The sequence below is a fragment of the Muscardinus avellanarius genome, assembly GCF_963383645.1.
Source record: "Muscardinus avellanarius genome assembly, chromosome: 14".
Classification (NCBI taxonomy): domain Eukaryota; kingdom Metazoa; phylum Chordata; class Mammalia; order Rodentia; family Gliridae; genus Muscardinus; species Muscardinus avellanarius.
In genome coordinates this window covers 49,066,127-49,088,881 of record NC_137800.1, presented here as the reverse complement: position 1 = coordinate 49,088,881, position 22,755 = coordinate 49,066,127, and the positions used below count along the sequence as shown (strand labels likewise).

General features: G+C 43.0%; 1 protein-coding gene across 4 annotated transcripts in view; it reads left to right on the top strand.

The window, feature by feature from the left end:
* GSR (glutathione-disulfide reductase) overlaps positions 1-22,755 on the top strand; it is a gene marked incomplete at both ends in the record, with an annotated part of 60,213 nt that overhangs the window by 10,116 nt on the left and 27,342 nt on the right. For all 4 annotated transcript variants that reach the window (XM_080710170.1, XM_080710168.1, XM_080710169.1 and 1 more), the window contains 3 exons: positions 1,058-1,127; positions 9,344-9,491; positions 17,572-17,626. In XM_080710170.1, the coding sequence (XP_080566296.1) occupies positions 1,058-1,127; positions 9,344-9,491; positions 17,572-17,626 (273 nt within the window). The remainder of the gene's footprint in view (positions 1-1,057; positions 1,128-9,343; positions 9,492-17,571; positions 17,627-22,755) is intronic.

Here is a 22,755-nt window from a genome sequence, read left to right as displayed (position 1 = left end):
ACAGAGCTGAAGTTGCTGAGGCTAGCTGTGAACTTGAGATCCTCCTGTCTCAGCCTCTCAAGTACTAGGAATATAGGTATATACCACCACGCCCAGCTTGCTTGCTTGCTTGCTTATTTGTTTGTTTGTTTGTTTATTTATTTGAAACAGGGTCGTACTAAGTTGTTGGAGGGCCTCATTAAATTACTGAGGCGGTGCACGATTGTAATGCCCGTGCTTGGGAGGCGGAGACAGGAAGATCGCGCAGGTTCGAAGCCAGCCACGCTGGTGTAAGAGACTGTTACCAAAAAAAAAAAAAAAAAAAGTATAAATTACTGAGGCTGGCCACAAACCTGCAATCCTTCTGTCTCAGCCTCCCAGGTAGATCACAGGCATACACTGCCATGCCTGGCTGACATGAACTTTTGAAAATTCAGAAGACCTTAACAAATCTATTCATTTTTCAGCAAATGAAAAATTTACATAGCATGCCAAAACAGCTCTCCTTGTTTTCTGTGCAGAAAGAGGTTTAGATATAGTGGAGTGGATGCCAGCTGAGTGTTCTCCATGGAGTGGAGAAAGGGTTCTCAGAGTCTGGGCATTATAGGGTGCCTGTAATTCCAGTACTTGGGATGCCGAGACAAGAGGATTGCAGGTTCAAGGACAGCTTCAGCAAGTAGAGAAACTTTTCATTAACCTACCAAGACCCTGTTTCAAAATAAAAACAAAATAAGGCCCTGGATTTAATCTTCAGGAACACACACACACACACACACACACAGGAAAGGACAGCTGTCTTCAGAGACAGCCACATACTTTATTCTTGCTGATGGCCTGTGACACACAACACACACACACACACACACACACACACACACACACACACACACACACACTGTTCCTAGCATAGGGGAACGTGAGTGGACAGGAAAGAACAGCTGTCTTCAGAGACAGCCTCATACTTTATTCTTGCTGATGGCCTGTGAGACCCTGTCAGGGATGTTCAGGAACAGTGGCCTAATTAATAATTGAAAGAGGAAAGTCCTGTTTCTGAGTACTGACTCAGGTTTTCTTGCAGTGTTATAAAGGAGAAACGGGATGCCTATGTGAGCCGCCTGAACACCATCTATCAAAATAATCTGACCAAGGTGTGTATGCTGTGTTTTGAACATGGAGAAGGAACTTTTCTCTACTGGAGTAGCCAACCAAATCTGGCTGGGAAAAATGTGCCCTTTGGATATATCATATCTTATTGTTTTATTATTATTATTATTATTATTATTATTATTATTATTATTTTGGTGGTACCGGGGGTGGAACTCAGGGGCTTTTGTATCTCTGGGCTATACTCCCAGACTTTTTTTTTTTAAGGGTCTGGGGATGGAACCCAGGGGCATTTGACCTCCCAGCCACACACCCTGCCTTATTTTTTATTCTTTATTGTGAAACAGGGTCTCACTGAGTTGCAAAGGACCTCACTAAGTAGCTGAGCTGTCCATGAACCGCAATCCTCTGGTTTTAGCCTCCCAAATGCTGGGATTACAAGCGTGCACCACCACGCCTGGATCAGAACTTTTTTTTTTTTTGTACTTTATTTGGAAACAGGGTTTCACTAAGTTGCTGAGAGCCTCATTGAGTAGCTGAGGCTGGCTTTGAACCTGTGCGATCCTCCTGTCTCAGCCTCCCAATTGCTGGGATTACATGTGCCACCACGCCCGGCTTTTATATTTTATTTTTATTTTTATTTTTTGCAGTACTGGGATGGAACTGAGGGGCATTCTACCTCCACGCTACACTCCCAGCCCTATTTTTTAATTATTTATTTTGAAACAAGGTCTCACTGAGTTGCAAAGGGCCTCAATAAGTTGCTGAGGCTGTCCACGAACCGTGATCCTCCTGTCTCAGCCTCCCAAATGCTAGGTTTTCAAGTGTGTGCCACCACACCCAGCTAAAGTTAGTTTTTATGAAGTCTGATTGAGAGCATTGCATGAAGGTGTGTTCACCTCCAGCACTGGTGTCTTCTTTGCCCCTCCTTTGCTACTTTGATGCCATGCCACTTACAAATTGTGCAACATCCAGCCCTTCTTTTTATTTAACTTTTTTTTATGGTGCTGGGGATGGAACCCAGGGGCATTTTACCTTTGAGCTACACCTCCAGCCCAATTTTTATTCTTTATTTTGAAACAGGGTCTCAATGAGTTGCAAAGGGCCTCATTAAGTTGCCAAAGTTGTCTGCTAACCACAATCCTCCTGTCTCAGCCTCCCAAATGCTGGGATTACAAGCGTGCGCCATCACACCCGGCTTATTTAAAATTTTTTTTTGTGTGTGTGTGTGGTATTGTGGATTAAAGTCAGGCATTGTATCTCTGAGTTATACTTTTAGCCCTTTTTATTTTTTATTCTGAAATAATGTCTCATTGAGTTGTATAGGGCCTTACTAAGTTGATGAGGCTGTCCTTGAATCTGCAATCCTCCTGTTTCAGCCTCACAAGTACCGGGATTACAGTTGTGTGCCATCACACCTGGCCAGCCTTCCTTTTTCTCTAGAGCATGTGTCCTATTCTCTTCATTTGACTTTGTGGTTTCTAAGATGTCTATATACCTTAGCTTACATTTAGACGACAATAGATTGTTAAAGATCTTTAGGACACCCTAATCTCATTAGCAGCATGTTTCTCACTAAGTTGATGAGGCTGGCCTCAAACCTATGATCATCCTGTCCCAGCCTCCCAAATACTGGGATTACAGGTGTGTGCCACCTTGCCCAGCTATAAACCAGTTTTTGTTGGGGAGAGGACTGGGTATTGAACCCAGAGCATTCTACTTCTGAGCTATACCGCCAGCCCTATTTTGTCTTATTTTTATTTTGAAACAGGGTCTTACTTAGTTGCAGAGGGCCTCACAAGTTGCTGAGGCTAGCTTCGAACCTGTGATCCTCCTTTCTTAGCCTTCCAAGTAGTGGGATTCAAGTGTGTACTACCACGCCCGGCCTATTATTATATTTATTTTGATAGACTGATGAGAGTCTCACTACTTGCTGAAGTTGTCCTCAAACCTGAGCTCCTCTTATCTTAGCCTCCCAAGTACTAGAATTATAGGTGTGCACCACCACACCCAGCTGTAAACCAGTTTTGTTGTGGGTTGTGTGTGGTATGGGGATAGAACCCAGGGACAGTCTACCTTTGAGCTCCATTTCCAGTCCTTATTTTATTTATTTATTTTTTTGGTGGGTTTGGGGATGGAACCCAGGGGCATTTGACCTCCAAGCTACACCCCCTGCCCTATTTTTTATCCTTTATTTTGAAACCGGGTCTCACTGAATTGCAGAGGGCCTCACTAAGTAGCTGAGGCTGTCCGCGAACCGCGATCCTCTGGTCTCAGCCTCCCGAATGCTGGGATTACAAGCGTGCGCCACCATGCCCGGTTTCCAGCCCTATTTTTTATTCTTTATTTTTGAAACTAGGCTTATTAGGTTACAGAGGGCCTCACAAGTTGCTGAGGCTGACCACAAACCTGCAATCTTCCTTTCTCAACCTGCCAAGTATACTAGGATTACAAGTGTGTGCCATCACGCTTGGTTTATAAACCAGTTTTTAAGGGGAGTTACTTATGCAGATTGCTAACCTCATATACTTTTATTGTTGGGTGTACTGCAGATTGAATCTGCATTTTATAAAATACTTAGAAATCTTGGTGTGCAGTAGAACTTACTATGCCCTTATGGTGAAAGACTTATATCTACCTCTGAGCTATACCCCAGCCCTATTATTTTATTTATTTATTTATTTATTTTGGTATGGGGAATTCAACCTAGGGGTATTCTACTTCCAAGCTACACCTCCAGCCCTTTTCACTTTGAAATAGGGTCTTATTAAAATTGCTGAGGGCCTTACCAAATTGCTGAGGCTTTCCTTTAAAGTGTGGTCCACCTGTCTCAGCCTCCCATGGAATTACAGGTATGCGCCACTATGCCTGACTAACTTCATACACTTTTCTTATGTTGGTTCCTATAATTTTTTGGATTTATTTATTTATTTATTTATTTTGGTGGTACTGGGGGTGGAACCCAGAGTCTTTCTACCTCCGGGCTATACTTCTAGACCTTTTTTATATTTTATTTGGAAACAAGGTCTCACTAAGTTGCTGAGAGCCTCACTAAGTAGCTGAGGCTGGCTTTGAACCAGTGTGATCCTCCTGTCTCAGCCTCCCAAGCGCGGGGATTACAAGCGTGCGCTACCACGCCTGGCTGGATTTATTTTTGAGGATGTTTTCTTTTTCTTTCTTCTTCTTTTTTTTTTTTCTTTTTTGTGTATGTATGTGGTGCTAGGGATTGAACCTAGGGCCTTGTGCATGCCTGGGAAAATACTCTGTAACTGTGTTACACCCCTAGTCCCTTCTTTTTTTTTTTTGCGGGTCTGGGGATGGAACCCAGGGGCATTTGACCTCGGAGCTACACCCCCTGCCCTATTTTTTATTCCTTATTTTGAAACAGGGTCTCACTGAGTTGCGGAGGGCCTCACTAAGTAGCTGAGGCTGTCCAAGAACCGCGATCCTCCAGTTTCAGCCTCCCGAATGCTGGTATTACAAGCATGTGCCACCATGCCCGGCTAAGGATGGTATTTTCTGACCTTAAACTCTCAGTTGAGGGAGGAAAGTACTTAGGAGCCTACAGACCTATACTGACTACATGAGATTATGAGGCTGCCAAACTTGAGAATAGAGATGTCACTTGGTATACTAAAGCACCCACAACAAAAATTTTTTGAAGTTAGCCAAAATACTTTGCAAGCAAGACAGGAAAATTATTTACTAAGAATCTGCATTTTAAAAAATACAAATCTTGGTGTGCAGTAGAACTTACTATGACCTTATGGTGAAAGACTACTTATATCTAATCCAGAAATTTTGCATAACAAAGGAAACTTTCGAATATCCTTGGAAATGAAAATCTTTCTCCAAACTCTTGTGTGAATTATTGCCACCCTGTGACACTCGGTTTGTCTAGCACCTCCCAGGAACTCATGACCTTGACGAAGGCGTGCTCTGGAGGCTGGTGGAATTTGGCATTGATCCTAACTCAACTTGATTAAGCCAGGCACCTGCACAAACAGGCCTGGAGGGGTGGTTGGAAAGGAGGAAGTAACTCAGTCCAGAGTCAACGTTCCAAAATGTTGAAACACTCCAGATCATATTTACACGGTTCTATTCTTGTGAGTTGCCACATCTGCATGTCAGTGCATGTATCATGGCTGGCAGAAGCTTGCTGGCAGTCTCCAAATTGACACCCCATAAAAGCAAATCAGCATTTGAGTTCTAAATGTCTCTAGCCGAGATCTCCACTGTCATACTTTTGTGAACTCTTCCCATTTTGTTTCAGAAAGCAGCATGGTCGTCTTCCCTTGCCAGAGCCTTTCTCTCTTGCCTCTACCCTTCACCTTCATCTTTTTGTCTTCCTCATATTCTTCTTCTTTTTTTTTTTTTTTTCTTTTGGTACTGGGGATTGAACCCAGAGGCATTCTACCTCTGAGCTACACTCCCAGCCCTTTTTATTTTTTATTTTAAAACATGGCCTTGCTAGCCAGGCATGCTGGCGCACGCTTGTAGTCTCAGCATTTGGGACGCTGAAACAGGAGGATCATGGTTCTCGGACAGCTTCAGCTACTACTTAGTGAGACCCTTTGCAACTGAGTGAGACCCTGTTTCAAAATAAAGAATAAAAAAGTAGAAGCCGGGCGTGGTGGCGCACGCTTGTAATCCCCGCGCTTGGGAGGCTGAGACAGGAGGATCGCACAGGTTTGAAGCCAGCCTCAGCTACTTAGTGAGGCTCTTAGCAACCTAGTGAGACCCTGTTTCCAAAGAAAATATAAAATTGGTCTGGGAGTATAGACTGGAGGTAGAAAGCCTCTGGATTCCACCCCCAGTACCACCACCAAAAAAATAAAAAATTGGGCTGGGGGTATATCTCAGAGCTAGAATGCCCGTGGTTTCCATTCCCAGTACCACAAAAAAAATAAAAAATAAAAAAGAATAAAGCCGGGTGTGGTGGTGCAAACTTGTAATCCCAGCATTTGAGAGGCTGAGACAGGAGAATTACAGTTTGCAGTTCAGGGCCTCAGCTACTTAATGAGGCCCTTTGCAATTCAGTGAGACCCAGTTTCAAAATAAAGAATAAAAAATAGAGATGGGGGCCTGGGGGTGTAGCTTGGAGGTAGAATGCCCCATTACTGAAAATAAATAAATAAATAAATAAAAGCAAACAAAAAGAAAGCAGGGCCTTGCTAAATTGCTGAGGCTGGACTTGAGCCTGAGCTCCTCCCGTCTCAGCCTCCTTAGTACTGGGATTACGGGCATGCGCCACTCATTCTTTTTTTTTTTTTTTTTGTGGTACCGGGGATGGAACCTAGGGACATTTTGATCTCTGAGCTACACCAGCCCTATTTATAATTTTGAAACAGGGTCTCACTGAGTTGCAAAGGGCCTCACTAAGTAGCTAAGGCTGTCCACAAACCACGATCCTCCTGTCTCAGCCTCCTGAATGCTGAGATTACAAGCATGTGCCACCATGCCTGGCCATTTTTTTTTTTTTTTTAATGGGTTTGGGGTAGAACCCAGGGGCATTTGACCTCCAAGCTACACCTCCTGCCCTATTTTTTAGTCTAAAAGTTACAGAGGACCTTACTAAGTAGCTGAGGCTGTCTGTGAACCGCTATCCTCCAGTCTCAGCTTCCTGAATGCTGGGATTACAAGTGTGAGCCACCACGCCTGGCTCACATCATGCTTTCTATTCATTATGGATGAGGAAGAATTTGTCCCTCAACTCAGGGCCAAAGAGGTTATCTTTTCCTTTGCAGAAGTAACTTGCATATATTTTTTGCTGTCTGTGTTTTGGACCATGCTGACAGCTGTATTTTTTTTTTTTTAATTGTATACTTCTAGCATCAAAAGACAAATCCTTCACCTAGTATCACTTGCCAGTTAGGAATTCTACATGCTGAATGTGGTGGCACACGCTTGTAATCCCAGCATTCAGGAGGCTGAGATAAGAGGATTTGGGTTCACAGACAGCCTCAGCTACTTATTGAGGCCCTTTGCAACTAGTGAGACTCTTTTCAAAATAAAGAATAAAGCCGGGCGTGGTGGCACACGCTTGTAATCCCCGAGCTTGGGGGGCTGAAACAGGAGGATCGCAAGGGTTCGAAGCCAGCCTCAGCTACTTAGTGAGGCTCTCAGTAACTTAGTGAGACCCTGTTTCCAAATAAAATATAAAAAAAAAAACGGTCTGGGAGTATAGCCCGGAGGTAGAAAGCCCCTGGGTTCCACCCCCAGTACCACCAAAATAAATTAAAAAAAAAAAAGAATAAAAAATAGGACTAGGGGTGTAGCTGGAAGGTAGAATGCTCCTGGGTTCCATCTTGAGTACTGCAAAATTAAAAAAAAAAAAAAAATTCTACAGAAGCCAGGTGTGGTGAAGCATGCTTGTAATCCCAGTACTGGGGAGGCTGAGAGAGGAGGATCTCAGGGTTTGAGGACCACCTTAGTAAGTAGTGAAGCTCTAATTAACCTAGTGAGACCCTGTTTCAAAGTAAAAAAAATAAAATTGGGTTCAGAAGTAGAATGCCCCTGGGTTCATTCCTCAGCAACACACACACACACACACACACACACACACACACATACACACACACACACACACACACACACACACACACCCACCCACCCACAGAGCCAGACATGGTGGAAGATCCCAGGTTCAAGGGGAGCTGCAATAATCAAGTGAGGCCCTCAGCAATTTTAGTGGGAACCTGTTTGAAAGTAAAACATAGCCAGGTGTGGTGGCCCAAGCCTTTAATCCTAGTCCTTGGGAAACTGAGATAGGATTGCAAGTGTAAGCACAGTCTCAACAAGTAATGAAGACGTTAATCAGTTTAGCAAGATTCTGTTAAAATAAAAATTAAAGCCAGGCTTGGTGGTGCACACCTGTAATCCCAGTATTTGGGAGGCTGAAACAGGAGGATCACAGATTCTAAAGACAGCCTGAGCAAGTAATGATACTTACATCAACCGAAAAAAAACCTGTTTTATTTTATTTTTTTTCACAGGTTTTTTTTTTTTTTTTTTTTTTTGGTGGTACTGGGGGTGGAACCCAGAGGCTTTCTACCTCCGGGCTATCCTCCCAGACCTATTTTATATTTTATTTGGAAACAGGGTCTCACTAAGTTGCTGAGAGCCTCACTCAGTAGCTGAGGCTGGCTTTCAACCTGTGCGATCCTCCTGTCTCAGCCTCCCAAGCGCTAGGATTACAAGCGTGCGCCACCACGCCCGGCGAAAGAACCCGTTTTAAATGAAAGTAAAAATAGAAGCCAGGTGTGGTGGCGCACACTTGTAATCCCAGCATTCGGCAGCCTGAGACTGGAGGATCACGGTTCATGGACAGCCTCAGCTACTTAGGCCCTTTGCAACTCAGCGAGATCCAGTTTCAAAATAAGGAATAAAAAAGAGGGCAGGGTGTATAGCTCGGAGGTCAAATGTCCCTGGGTTCCATCCCCAGACCCGCAAAAAAAAAAAAAAAAAATAGAGCAGGGGTATAGCTCAGAGGTAGAATGCCCCTGGTTTTGATTCCCAGTACTGCAAGTATATGTATTTAAAAGAAAAAGTAGTGCTGGTGTGTAGCTCAATGGTAGAATGCCCCTTGCTTCAATCCCTAGTACTACAAATAAATATTAAAGGCGAGCATGGTGGCTCATGCCTATGAGCCCAGTGCTTAGGAGGCTAAAATAGGAGGTTCACAAATTTGAGGACCGCTTCAGCAGCTTAGTGAGGCCCTCAGCAATGTAGTCAGACCCCGTTTCAAAACAAAAAAATACTAAAGGGCTGGGGGTATAGTTCAGAGGTAGAATGCTAGGTTCAATCCCCAGTGCCAGACACAGAAAAAGGATAAATAAATAAAGTGCTAGAGACCAGACATGGTGGTGCACATCTGTAAGCTCAGTACTTGGGAGGCTGAGATACAAGGATCACAGGTTCAAGACCAGCCTCAGCCACTTAGCAAGATTCTCAGCAACTTAAAACAGGTAGCTCAAAGGTAGACTATCCTGGGTTCTATCCCCAGTACCGCAATAAATAAATAAATAAATAAATACATAAATAAATAAATGGAAGAGGGATAGCTCAGAGGTAGTACGCCCCTGGGCTCAATCCTTAGTACCAGAAAAAGAAAATAATTCTACAGAAATGTGAGCAACAGAATTGTCTTGGCATCTTCAAACTAAAACTCAAAATTAGTGGAGAAACCCAAGAGCTGATTGATGTGCTGCAACAGGTGTTTTTGGTTTGTCTAGAACAGGCTAATGTCGTTCTTCTCCAGTCCCATATAGAGATCATCCATGGCTATGCAGCATTCACGTCAGACCCCCAGCCCACGGTGGAGGTCAGCGGGAAGAAGTACACCGCTCCTCACATCCTGATCGCCACTGGTGGTGTCCCCTCGCACCCTCACGAGAGCGAGATCCCGGGTGAGTATGCAAAGGCACGTGCTCGGAAGGAGTCAGGAGAGTTGACGCGGTGTATCTGCATTATAGGTCATGCCACAAGGCCAGCCTGCGCGGGTTTTCTCTTCTCTCTCTCCCCTTTTTTTTTTTTTTTTTTTTGTGTGGTACTGGAGACTAAATCCAGGGGCATTCTGCCTCTGAACTACACTCATCCCTGTTGTATTTTTTTTTTTTTTAATTTTGAAAGAGGGCTTCACTAAGTTGTGGAGGGCCTCGTTCGGTTGCTGAGGCTGGCTGTGAACCCCTGATCCTCCTGTCTCAGTGGTTTTCTCTTGAGAAAAGTTGTGAGAGAAGGTTTCTGTAGAGCTTAAATTTAATTGGCTAAGTGGTAGATAATAATGGGGCAAAGGAAAATATTTCATCCAGCTATAGGCTCAGACATATTAAAAGTAACAAGCGAGAAAAAAAAGTGAAAGCCTTGTTTTTTTCCTTGCCTGCAAGGTATAGATTGCTTCTGGCCTCAGTATCTCAGCTGCATTGTGACTTATAAGACACAGATATATTAACTGTTTCAGAAACAGAGATCTTATAAAAATACAGCTTAGCCAGGTGTACTACTCACCTGTAATCCCAATACTTAAGAGGCTGAGACAGGAGGATCACAGGTTCGAGGACAGCCTCAGCAAATAGTGAGACCCTATTTCAAAATAAAAATAAAATAGGGCTAGGGTGTAGCTTGGAGGTAGAATACCCCTGAGTTGAATCCCCACTACCACAACAATAAATTAAATAATGATAATTAAATAGGGCTTGGGGGGTATAGCTCAGAGATAAAATGTCCCTAAGTTCAGTCCCCAGTGCCACACACATATAGAAAAAATACAGCTTAAGTAGCTAAGTAAATCTTTTTTTTTTTTCTTTCTTTGCAGTATGGGAATTAAATCCAGGGGCATTTTACCTCAGTGCTACACTTTTAGCCTGATTTTTTTATTCTTTATTTGAAACAGGGTCTCACTGAGTTGCAGAGGGCCTCCCTTAGTAGCTGAGGCTGGCCACAAACTGCGATCCTCCTGTCTCCTACCAAGTACTGGGATTACAAGTGCCCCACCATACCCAGCTAAAATAAGTCTTTTTTTTTTTTTTTCTACCTCCGAGCTACACTCCCAGCCCTATTTTTTATTCTTTATTTTGAAACAGGGTCTAATTGAGTTGCAAAGGGCCTCACTAAGTAGCTGAAGCTGTCCTCGAACCATGATCCTCCTGTTTCAGCCTTCCAAATGCTGGGATTACAAGCGTTTGTGCTACCACACCCAGTTTAAATAAGTTTTTTAGTTTTTGGTGGTACTGGGGATGGAACCCAGGGGCCTTCTACCTCCAGGCTATACTCCCAGACCTATTTTATATATTTTTTGTTTGGAAACAGGGTCTCTTAAGCCAGCGGAGTCTTGCTTCGAACCTGTGTGATTTTCCTATCTCAGTCTCCCAAGCATGGGGACTACAAGTGTGCGCCATCATGCCCAGCTTAAATAAGTATTCTCTGATGTATATATTTTTGTCTGTTATGTGGAAAATTATAAGAGATTTAATTAGTAAGGGAATGTACTGGGGATGGACCCCAGGGGCATTCTACCTCCAGGCTACACCCCAAACCCTGTTTATTTATTCATTTCTAAACAGAGTCTCATTGAGTTGCTGAGAGCCTCAGTAAGTAGCCAAGGCTGGCTTCGAACCTACACAATCCTGTCTCAGCCTCACAAGTACTGGGATTACAAGCGTGCGCCACCACGCCCGGCTTTACCTTTGTATTTTATACATGCATAGGCTAAGGTCTAGGGACAAATATAATGCCATATTCTTTCATAAGAAACAATGTCCAGCCGGGCGTGGTGGCGCACGCTTGTAATCCCAGCATTTGGGAAGCTAAAACAGGAGGATCACGGTTTGCAGCCAGCCTCAGGTACTCAGTGAGGGTCTTTGCAATTCATTGAGACCCTGTTTCAAAATAAAGAATAAAAAATAGGGAAGGAGGTGTTGCTTAGAGATCAAATGCCCTTGAGTTCCATCCCCAGACCTGCAAAAAAAAAAAAGAAACAATGTCCAACCAGGCATGGTGGCTCACGCCTGTAATTCCAGTACTTGGGAGGCTGAGAACCATAGGTTTGAGGCCAACTTCAGCAGCATAGTGAGACTCTTAGCAACCTAGGAAGACCCTGTTTCAAAATAAAAAAAAAAAAACACAACAATAATAATAAAATAGGACTGAGAATATAGCTCAGAGGTAGATACCACTGGGTTCAATCCCTAGGAACACACACACACACACACACACACACACACACACACACACACACACACAAAGTGAAAAGAAACAATTTCCATAATGAGGTTAAAAGGTATTTGTGAGCCGGGCGTGGTGGGCACGCTTGTAATCCCAACATTTGGGAGGCTGAGACCTGGAGGATCGAGGTTCGTGGACAGCCTCAGTTACTTAGGCCCTCTGCAACTCGGTGAGACCCGGTTTCAAAATAAAAAGAATAAAAAATAGGGCAGGGGGTGTAGCTTGAAGGTCAAATGCCCCTGGGTTCCATCCCCAGACCCACAAAAAAAAAAAAAAAAAAAAGGTATTTGTGGGTGGTAAGCTTAATTTATACTTTATGTGCTCAATGGATTGGCTTCATGTGACCCATACTGAATGTACATGGAACATTTTGACTATGTAGGTACATATACATTCTTCTCAAGAGCATTCATAAATTGTCATCAGTTTTTTGTTTTTGTTTTTGTTACTGGGGATTGAATCCAGGGGCATTCTCTCTTCAAGTTACACCCCCAGCCCTATTTTACTTTTATTCTATTGTTAATTAATTAATTAATTAATGGTACCAGGGATTGAATGCAGGGACATTCTATCTCTAAGCTACACTCTCAGTCCTATTTTATTATTAAACAGAATCTCGCTAGGATAATAAAAGTCTCACTATTTGCTGAGGCTGTCCTCAAACCTGTAGTCTTCCTGTCTCAGCCTCCTAAGTACTGGGATACAAGTCTGCTCCACCACACTTGGCTGTCATCAGTTTTAAAAAGTGTTCATGACTTTGGGAGGCTGTGACAGGAGTATCTGGGTTCAAGGACAGCCTAAGCTACTTAGTGAGGGTCTCTGCAACTCAGTGAGACCCTGTTTCAAAATAAAGAATAAAAAGTAGGGCTGAGGGTGTAGCTCAGAGGTAGAATGCCCCCTGGGTTCCATCTCTAGTAACACACACACACACACACACACACACACACACACACACACACACACACACAGTGTCCATGATTGACCCCCCAAAGGTGAACAATCATTGTAAAGGATACAAAGATGCCATTTTCAAGTAATTTAAAATTTAGTTGGAACAGGCCTCTAATCCCAGACTTGGGAGGTTGAGACAGGAGGATCACAGGTTTGAAGCAAGCCTCAGCAACTCAGCAAGATTCTGTTGCCAAATAAAAAATAAGATAAGAGCCAGGCATGGTGGCGCACACTTGTAATCCCAGCATTTGGGAGGCTGAGACTGGAGGATCGTGGTTCACAGACAGCCTCAGCTAATTAGTGAGGCCCTCTGCAACTCAGTGAGACCCGGTTTCAAAATAAAGATAAAAAATAGGGCAGGGGAGCTGGGCGTGGTGGCGCACGCTTGTAATCCCAGCATTTGGGAAGCTGAGACCTGGAGGATCACGGTTCGCGGACAGCCTCAACTACTTAGTGAGGCCCTCTGCAACTCAGTGAGACCCGGTTTCAAAATGAAGAATAAAAAATAGGGCAGGGGGTGTAGCTCGGAGGTCAAATGCCCCTGGGTTCCATCCCCAGACCCACAAAAACAAACAAAAAAATAGGGCAGGGGGTGTAGCTTGGAGGTTGAATGCCCCTGGGTTCCATCCCCAGACCTGCCCCCCCCCCCAAAAAAAAAAAGCTGGAGTGTAGCTCACAAGTAGAAGGCCTCTGAGTTCAATCTCCAGAACCACACATACAAAAATAGTTTATCTGGGAATATTTTTTTTATTGCTTACTTTTTATGGTACTGGAGATTGAATCCAGGGATAATCTATCTCCAAGCTATACCCTCAGACCTATTTTATTTTACTTGGAAACAGGGTCTCACTAGATTGATGAGAGTCTCACTACATGCTGAGGTTGTCCTTAAACTTGCAATCTTCCTGTCTTAGCCTCTAGGTTTAATCCTTAGTACCACCATAAAAAGAAAACCCTTTAATGATGATTGCTTTCATGGAGAGGACTTGAGTTGTAGGGTTGGAAAGAGTCCTGCCTCTTGATGTATTATCACTCTCACTATCTGTTTCACTATATATTCTGTTAGACTTTTTTTGTGTGTGTGTGTGGTACTAGGGATTGAACCCAGAGGCATTCTATCTTCGAGCTATACCTCCCAGTCCAATTTTATTTGTTTGGAAACAGGGTCTCACTAGGTTGATGAGAGTCTCACTACTTGCTGAGGCTGTCCTTAAACCTGTGATTCACCTGTCTTAGCCTCCTTCCAAGTACTGGGATTACAGCCCAGCTCTGTTGTACCTTTTTTTTTTTTTTGCAGTACTGGGGATAGAACCCAGGAGCATTTTACCACCGAGCTACATCCCCAGCCCTATATTTTATACTTTATTTTGAAACAGGGTCTCACTGAGTTGCAAGGGGCCTCACAAAGTAGCTGAAGCTGACTGCGAAATACCATCCTCCTGTCCCAGCCTCCCAAATGCTGGGATTGCAAGCATGTGCCACCACGTCTGGCTTCTATTGTGTGTGTGTGTGTGTGTGTGTGTGTGTGTGTATTACATTTATATATAGTAGTACTGGGGATGGAACCCAGGGGCATTCTACCTCTGAGTTACACCCCCAGACCTATTTTTTATTCTTTATTTTAAAACAGAGTTTCACAGAGTTGTAAAGGACCTCACTAAGTAGCTGAGGCTGTCCATGAACCATGATCCTCTTGTCTTAGCCTCCCAAATACTGGGACTACAAGTGTGTGCCACCATGCTTGGGTGATAATTGTTATTTGTATATGCATGTGTTGGGGATTGAACACCGGGCCTCATGAATGCTAGGCATATACTCTACTGCGGATCTACACCTTCTGCCTTACCTTTAAACTTTTTGAAAATATACCTTTAAGAATAATTAAGCTGGGCGTGGTGGCATATGCTTGTAATCCCAGAACTTGGGAGGCTGAGGCAGGAGGATCCCAGGTTTGAGTGCAGCAGCTTAGCAAGATTCTTTTTCTTTCTTTCTTTCTTTTTTTTTTTTTGGTGGGTTTGGAACCCAGGGGCATTTGGCCTCCGAGCTACACTCCCTGCCTTTTTTTGGTTTTTTGGTTCTTTATTTTGAAACAGAGTCTCACTAAGTTGCAGAGGAGAGGGCCTCCCTAAGTAGCTGAGGCTGTCCACAAACCAGGATCCTCAGTCTCAGCCTCCCGAATGCTGGGATCACAAGCATCCTCCATCATGCCCGGCTTCTTTTTCAAAACTAAAAAAATATATATATATATATTAAAAAGGGCTTGGGTACAGCTTGGAGGTAGAAAGACTCTGGGTTTAGTCCCTAGTGCCACACACATGAATAAAAAGCAAAAACAAAACAAATGCAGTCACCAAGTAAATTGTCTGAGGCAGGATTGCCAGGGAGTATTGCTTGAGATGCTCAGTGGCAGGACAGATTGATGGGTTGGCATGAACCAAGAAGCCTTCTAGGAAGGGGGCTCCCAAATTGAGCATTATGTGCTAAGGAAAAGAAGGATCAGAAAACTCGGTGACATGTCTCTTTGGAGGACATTCAGCCAATTAATCCAGTTTTTCTAGAACTGAAATTGTGTGTGTGTGTGTGTGTGTGTGTGTGTGTGTGTGTGTGTGTGTTTTGCTGGGAATGGGACCCAGGGGCTTTCTAGTTCTGGGCTACTCCCAAACCTATGTTATATTTTGGAAACAGGGTCTCACTAAGTTGCTGAGAGCCTCACTAAGTAGCTGAGGCTAGCTTCAAACCTGCACCATCCTCCTGTCTCAGCCTCCCAAGTACTGGGATTATAAGCATGAGCCACCATGCCTGGAACTGAAATTCTTGAAGCAAATGCTTTGAGCTAAGACTGGAAATGGGTTGGTGCCAAGTTGTGGGAAACTCATCAAGACAAGTAGAGACATCTCTAAATTTATGCTGATCATGGCATATAATTATTGGCTTATAAACAGAACAGTGACAAGATCTAAATATTAATTTTGTGTGTGTGTGTGGTACTGGGGGTGGAACCCAGGGGTTTTTCTACCTCCCAGCTATACTCCCAGACCTATTTTTTTTTTTATACTTTATTTGGAAGTAGGGTCTAAGTTGCTGAGAAACGAATCTTAGAGTTACTTGAAAGGCAAAGAACATAGATGTAGCAAGTAAACCAGATAGAAAGTTATTGCAGTTACTGTGCAGGAGGTGAGAATATGGTTCTAAATTAGTGTTTGCACTGAGCCCTTGCTCCAGTGCCAGGGACAAAAGACAACAGGCATAAAAGACACAGAGGAGGAAGAGTCGGGCACTGTACAGGGTATGTTTTAAAAACAATTTCATCACCTCTGTGATCATGGTGCTTAAGATTCGGTAAAACATAGTACATTAAGCAGGATGTGGTGGCTCACACTTTAAATCCCAGTACTCGCGAGGCTGAGACAGGAAGATTGAGGTTTGCAGACAGCCTCAGCTACTTAGTGAAGTCCTTTGCAACTCAGTGAGACTCTTTCAAAATAAAAACTAAAATATAGGGTTTGAGGTAGCTCAGAGGTAGAATCCCCCTGGATTCCATCCCCAGTACCACACACACAAAAAAAGAAAAATAAGAAAAAATAGGGCTGGGGATATAGCTCAGAGGTAGATTGCCCCTGGGTTTCATCCCTAGTACCACAAGACAAAACCAAACAAAAAAATTTTTTAAATATTGCGTAATTGAACTGGGCGTGGTGGCGCACGCTTGTAATCCCCATGCTTGGGAGGCAGAGACAGGAGGATCATGCAGGTTCAAAGCCAGCCTCGCTGGTTTAAGAGACCCTGTTTCCAAATAAAAATATAAAAATGGGTCTAAGAGTATAGCCCAGAGGTAGAAAGGTTTCCAGGAACCTCAGTACCACCAAAAAAAAAAAAAAAAAAAAGTTGCATAATTGCCTTCAGGCTATTCATATAAGAGATACATGAAACATAAAAGAATTCTATATTTCAACTTGGGCCATATCCTAAGATATCTCAGATATTTGCAAATACTCCAAAATTTTGAAAAAATGTAAAATTTGAAACACTGGCAGCTAGAGAGATGGAATTGGAATTTGGAGAGGAAATCAGAGCTGGAGCTATGCATTTGGAGGGCCTCCACAGTAATGTATGAATGCTGGAGGAAACGCCAGAGTGAAGAGGGCCAAGACTGAGTCAGGGCTTCTGACCTCTGCTTAGGGTGGGATGGTGCAACAGCCTGCACTTTGCTCATGAGAACTGAGGTCTGTGTTCTTTAGAGGATTTTCTTTTTCTTTTTCTTTTTTCTTGCAGTACCCAGGGGTTTGGTTTTTATTTTGAGATGGGATCTAGCTAAATTGCCCAGGCTGGCCTTGTACTTTGTATTCTCCTACTTCGGCCTCTAGGGATGCTGGGATTACAGGCATGTACCACCATGCCTGCCTTCTTCAGAATATTTTTTTTTTTTAATTTTTATTTTTTTTGGTGGTACTGGGGTTCCTGGAAGCTCTTCTACCTCTGGGCTACACTCCCAGACCTATTTTATACTTTTTATTTTTGGAAACAGGGTCTCTTAAGCCAGTGTGGCTGGCTTCGAACCTGCGCGATCCTCCTGTCTCTGCCTCCCAAGTGCTGGGATTACAAGCGTGCGCCACCACACCCAGCAGTAATTAGAAATTTAATAATTTCTCTAGAGAGAAATTAAAAATGACTCAAGGAAGATTTAGCTGTTTCCCAAATGGAGACTGAGGAAACAGTGTTTGGGCTGATAAAAATGTTTGGCTCTTGCATGAAACGTGCCCATTTTACCAGGGAAAGCACAGTCTTGCGTAATCTGTATTGTATTTTTCTATACAGGTGCCAGCCTAGGAATAACCAGTGATGGATTTTTTCAACTGGAAGAATTGCCTAGGTAAGCAGACTTGCCCTCACCTCAGTGGTTCATTCATCCTCCATCACTCCTAGGGACCTCTCCCCTCCTCTGCCCCACACATAACCAATTAGAGGCATTTTCTTAATTAAATTCTCCTACCTCTTCTCTTTTTCTGACTTAGGGTACCTCCTCACTAGTATCCTTCCATATATCCCTCAGAGCCCTCATGCCAAAAACCAGAGGCCACTGCAAAATGTTTAGAACCCAAATCAAATATAGGGTAGTGTTGAAGAAGCCTTACTAAAGCCCTAAAACTTTCTCCTTTTTTCAGCTTGATATGGCACCAAGTAATAAGGTGTCTAAAGTAATCGAATCTGCATTTTTCTTTTTTTTTTTTTAATTTTTTATTGGTGCACTGTATTCATACATCATAGTGGGATACAAAAAACTTTTGTAGACATATATGCACACATTGCCCAGTCAGCCCCCACCCGATCCCCACCCCAATCCCTTCCCATCCCTCCTTCTCATGCTTGGCTTAGTGGTTGACATCTAGTATTATAGCAATTTATCCAAAATTAAAAATGATAATCTCACATAAGTTTCATTTGTCTGATACCAAGCTTTTGATAACTTAAAGATAACATTTCAATATTTCTTTTTGCTTTCTTTCTTACCAGAGAATAATTTTTTTTTCTTTTTTTTAGGTGAAACTATCATATATTTATATATTTATTTTTCAGAAAAAATCTATCCTAATATGGAAAATGGACTCTAGATACCCAAAACGATCTCGAAAAAGAACAAAGCTAGAAGATATATATTTTCTAATTTCAAACCATATAAAGCTACAATAATTGAAACAGTGTAGTACTGTTCTAAAGGCAGATATATAAACCGTTGGAGTTAAATAAAAGCCTAGAGATATATTCTTTCATATATTGTCAAGTTATTTTTCACAAGGTTTTAACGAACATTTGGTGGAGAAAATAATAATCTTTTAACTAAATATTGTTGAAAAATAATAATTACATGAAAAAGAATAAAATTGGACCCTTACCTAACACCATATACAAATATTAACTCAAAATAGATAAAAGACCTAAATATAAATCTTAATACTTATAAACTTTTAGAAGTAAATCTGGGTCATAAAACCTCACAACATTGAAATTGGCAGTGATTTCTTGGATAGGATTTCAGTGGCACAGGCAACAAAAGGGTATACAAACTCCCTAAAAAATAAAATATTTTATATCCAAAGACAATGTAAACAGAGTTAAAAGTTACTGATAGAATGGGATAAAATATTTCCAAATGCTATATCTGAAGTTATATTAATATGCCAACTAGAAATACTAAAAATTAACAACAATAAAAGCAAACAATACAATTTAGAGATAGGTAAAAGACTAACATAAGTAATGAATCTCCACAGATAACCAATCTTAGTTGTCTGTTGGATGGAAAATCTTGTTTCTCTGGTTCTGTGTGTTACCTATTTCTTCTTTGTAGTTAATCTCTTTGAGTGTTTTCTCTAGTGCTGGTTTTGAAGACAAAAATTCCTTCAGTTTCTGTTTGTCATGGAAGCTTCTTATTTCTCCATCTAATTTGATAGAAAGTTTTGCTGGGTAGGAAATTTTTGGCTGGAAGTTGTTTTCTTTCAGAGTTTGGTATATGTTACTCCAAGCCCTTCTGGCTCTCATGACTTGGTTTGGGAAGTCTAGAGTAATTCTAATTGGTTTACCTCTGAATGTCACTTGGCCCTTTGTTTTTGTTGCCTTTAAGATTCTCTGCTTGGCTTCCACATTGGTCATTTTGACAATTCTGTGGCGTGGGATCCTCTTCTCCGATCCTGTCTAAAGGGAGTTCTATAAGTTTCCTGGACCTGTGTATCGACCTCTTGCTCTATGTTTGGAAAATTTTCTGCTATTACTTCCTTGAAGAGATTGTTGATCCCTTTGGTTTCACCTTCTTTTACCTCCTCTATTCCAATTATTCTTAGGTTAGCTCTCTTAAAATGGGCCCATATTTCTTCAATGTCAGATTCCTGCTGTCGGATATTTTTCTAGATTAGAAACTATGCGTTCATTTTTGGATTGTTCATCTTCTAGGAGCGAGATTCTATTCTCCATGTGGTCTAATCGGTTGTTTGTACTTTGTTTTTTTTTTTTTTTTTTTTTTTTGATGGTACCAGGGTTCCTGGAAGCCCTTCTACCTCCGGGCTACACTCCCAGACCTATTTTATATTTTTATTTGGAAACAGGGTCTCCTAAGCCAGCGCGCGTGACTGGCTTCGAACCTGCGTGATCCTCCTGTCTCTGCCTCCCAAGCGCGGGGATTACAAGCGTGCGCCACCACACCCGGTGGTTGTTTGTATTTTGAATTGAGGCCTTTACTTCATTAATTGCATCCTTTATCTCTTTTTGGCCCTCTCTGAATTCTTTTTGAAACACCTCTACTATTTCTACAGTTATTTTCCTGATTTGATCTAGAAATCTCTGAATTTCTGTTTTATCGGGTTCTGATGTTGTGGGATTGTGGGCGTTCATTGCTCCATTGTTATTCCTCTTTCCCATGATTTCGGGAGTTTGTGCCTTCTCTGGGTTCTTCCCTTGGGTCACTACGACTTCACTTAAGGTGCTCTGGATCTCGAGTCTGTGGTATCTCAGTCACCACTACTCCTTTACTGGGTTGTATCTCAAAGTCTCAGACCCAGGGAGTCAATAGAGGCTGCTTTAGACTATGGGGGGGTTGCCAGGTTGCGCGTTCTCCTATGGTGTGATATCTCTGCTACTGCCACTCCCCCACTGGGTCAGGTCCCTTGGAGTCACTACTGGGATTTCTCCTCTGGGGCCCGCAATTTGACTCACTGTTGTTGAATACGCAGATGGAGCTGCTGCTGCCGCTGGTGGCAATATGGCGCCGCTGCCACGCCCTCGGCCGTGAGGCTGGCGTATTCTTTGTTTTTGAGCTCTGCTCTGAGTCCCTGCAGCGTGTGCTGAGCCCAGCCACTGGGAGCTTTAGATGCTCCCTGCGCCGAAAAATCTGCAGAATCCCGCTGGGCTCTTCCACAACGGCTCACCTCGGCTCGCTGTCCGGGCTCTTCCGCAGCGGCTCACCTCGGCTCACTGTCCGGGCTCTTCTGCAGCGTCTCACCTCAACTCGCTGTCCGCCGCTCCTCTCTGGAGCCTGGTGGGCTGTTGAGTGCATTGGTCTGGAGCTGTCCAGTGAGCTCGCGCTGCCACCAGCAGTAAGGCGCTGCTGCTGCTTCCTCGGCCGTGAGTCTGGTGTATCTCCTCTGTGGCTCTGAGCTCCGTTATGAGACCCCCTTCTCTCTGGGGCTGGTGATTTTTTTGTTTCTCTGGTGATGGTGTTTTCTGGCTATGAAAGGCGCTGGTTTTGTGGTAATAGAGATTGGTTGTTAGCGGGCTCTTAAGCCCCGCTTTTCTCGGTCGCCATCTTCCCGGAAGTCCCGAATCTGCATTTTTCAAAGTAGCTAGTGCAAAGAGGACTTCATAATAGAAGGCTCAAACCAGGCATGGTGATGCACACCTATAATCCCGGTACTGGGAAGGCTGAGACAGGAGGATCACAGGTTCTGGGACAACCTCAGGAAGTAGTAAGACTCATCAACCTAGACAGACTCTGTTTTTTATTGTTTTGGTGGTACTGGGGGTGGAACCCAGAGACTTTCTACCTCTGGGCTATACTCCTAGACCTATTTTTTTATATTTTATTCAGGAACAGGGTCTCACTAAGTTGCTGAGAGCCTCACTAAATATAGCTGAGGCTGGCTTCAAAACTGCGATCCTCCTATCTCAGCCTCCCAAGCGTGGGAATTACAAGCGTGTGCCACCACGCCCGGCTTCAGACTTTGTTTTAAAACAAAAAATAGCTGGGTGTGGTGGCACACACTTACAATCCCAGTATTCAGGAGGCTGAGGCAGGAGGATCGCAGTTTGTGGCCAGCCTCAGCTACTTAATAGGGGCCTCCGCAGTTCAGTGAGATCCTGTTTCAAAATAAAGAATAAAAAAAGCTGGGCGTGGTGGTGCATGCTTGTAATCCCAGCATTCAGGAGGCTGAGGCAGGAGGATTGCAGTTTGTGGCCAGCTTCAGCTACTTAGTGAGGCCCTCCACAACTCAATGAGACCCAGTTTCAAAATAAAGAATAGAAAAATAGGGAAGGGGCTATAGCTCAGAGGTCGAATGCCCCTGGGTTCCATCCCCAGACCCACCAAAAAAAAAAAAAAAAAAGACTAAAAAATAGGGCTGGGGGTAGGATGCCCCTGGGTTCCATTCCCAGTACTGCAAAAAAAAAACAAAACCAACCAACCAAACAAACAAACAAACAAAAAATATATATATATATATTTGTATAATATGTGTATATTATGTATACACATATTATACAAATATATATTATAAACATATTATGTATAATATGTGTATAATATATATATTATACACATATCTAAATATATTATACATATATATGTATACATAAACACACACACATATACACACACACACACGCACACACACACCATAGGGCTGGAGGGGTACCTCAGAGATAGAATGCTCAGTGCCACTGGTTCAATTCCCAGTGTCACAAAACAAAAAACAAAACAAGCCGGGCGTGGTGGCGCACGCTTCTAATCCCCGCGCTTGGGAGGCGGAGACAGGAGGATCGCGCAGGTTCGAAGCCAGCCGTGCTGGCGTAAGAGACCCTGTTTCAAAAATATAAAAGGTCAGGGAGTGTAGCCCGGAGGAAGGAGGGCTTCCAGGAACCCCAGTACCACCAAAAAAAAAAATAAAAATAAAAACAAAACAAACAAAAAACCCAGAAGGCTCTATGAGTCTCCCCCAAATGCATTTTTTATATTGTTCTGTTTGTGTTTTTGTTTTCTACTTTTTTTTCTTTGATGTACTAGGGATGGAAAGGGCATTCTACCTTTGAGCAACACCCCCAGCCCTATTTTTTTATTCTTTATTTTGAAACTGGGTCTCACTGAGATACAAAGGGCCTCCCTCACAAAGTAGCTGAGGCTGTCCGCGAACTGTGTTCCTTCTCTTTCAGCCTCTCAAATGCTGGGATTACAATTGTGTGCCACCACACCCGGCTTATTTTTATTTTGAAACAGGATTTTGCTAAGTTGTAGAGGGC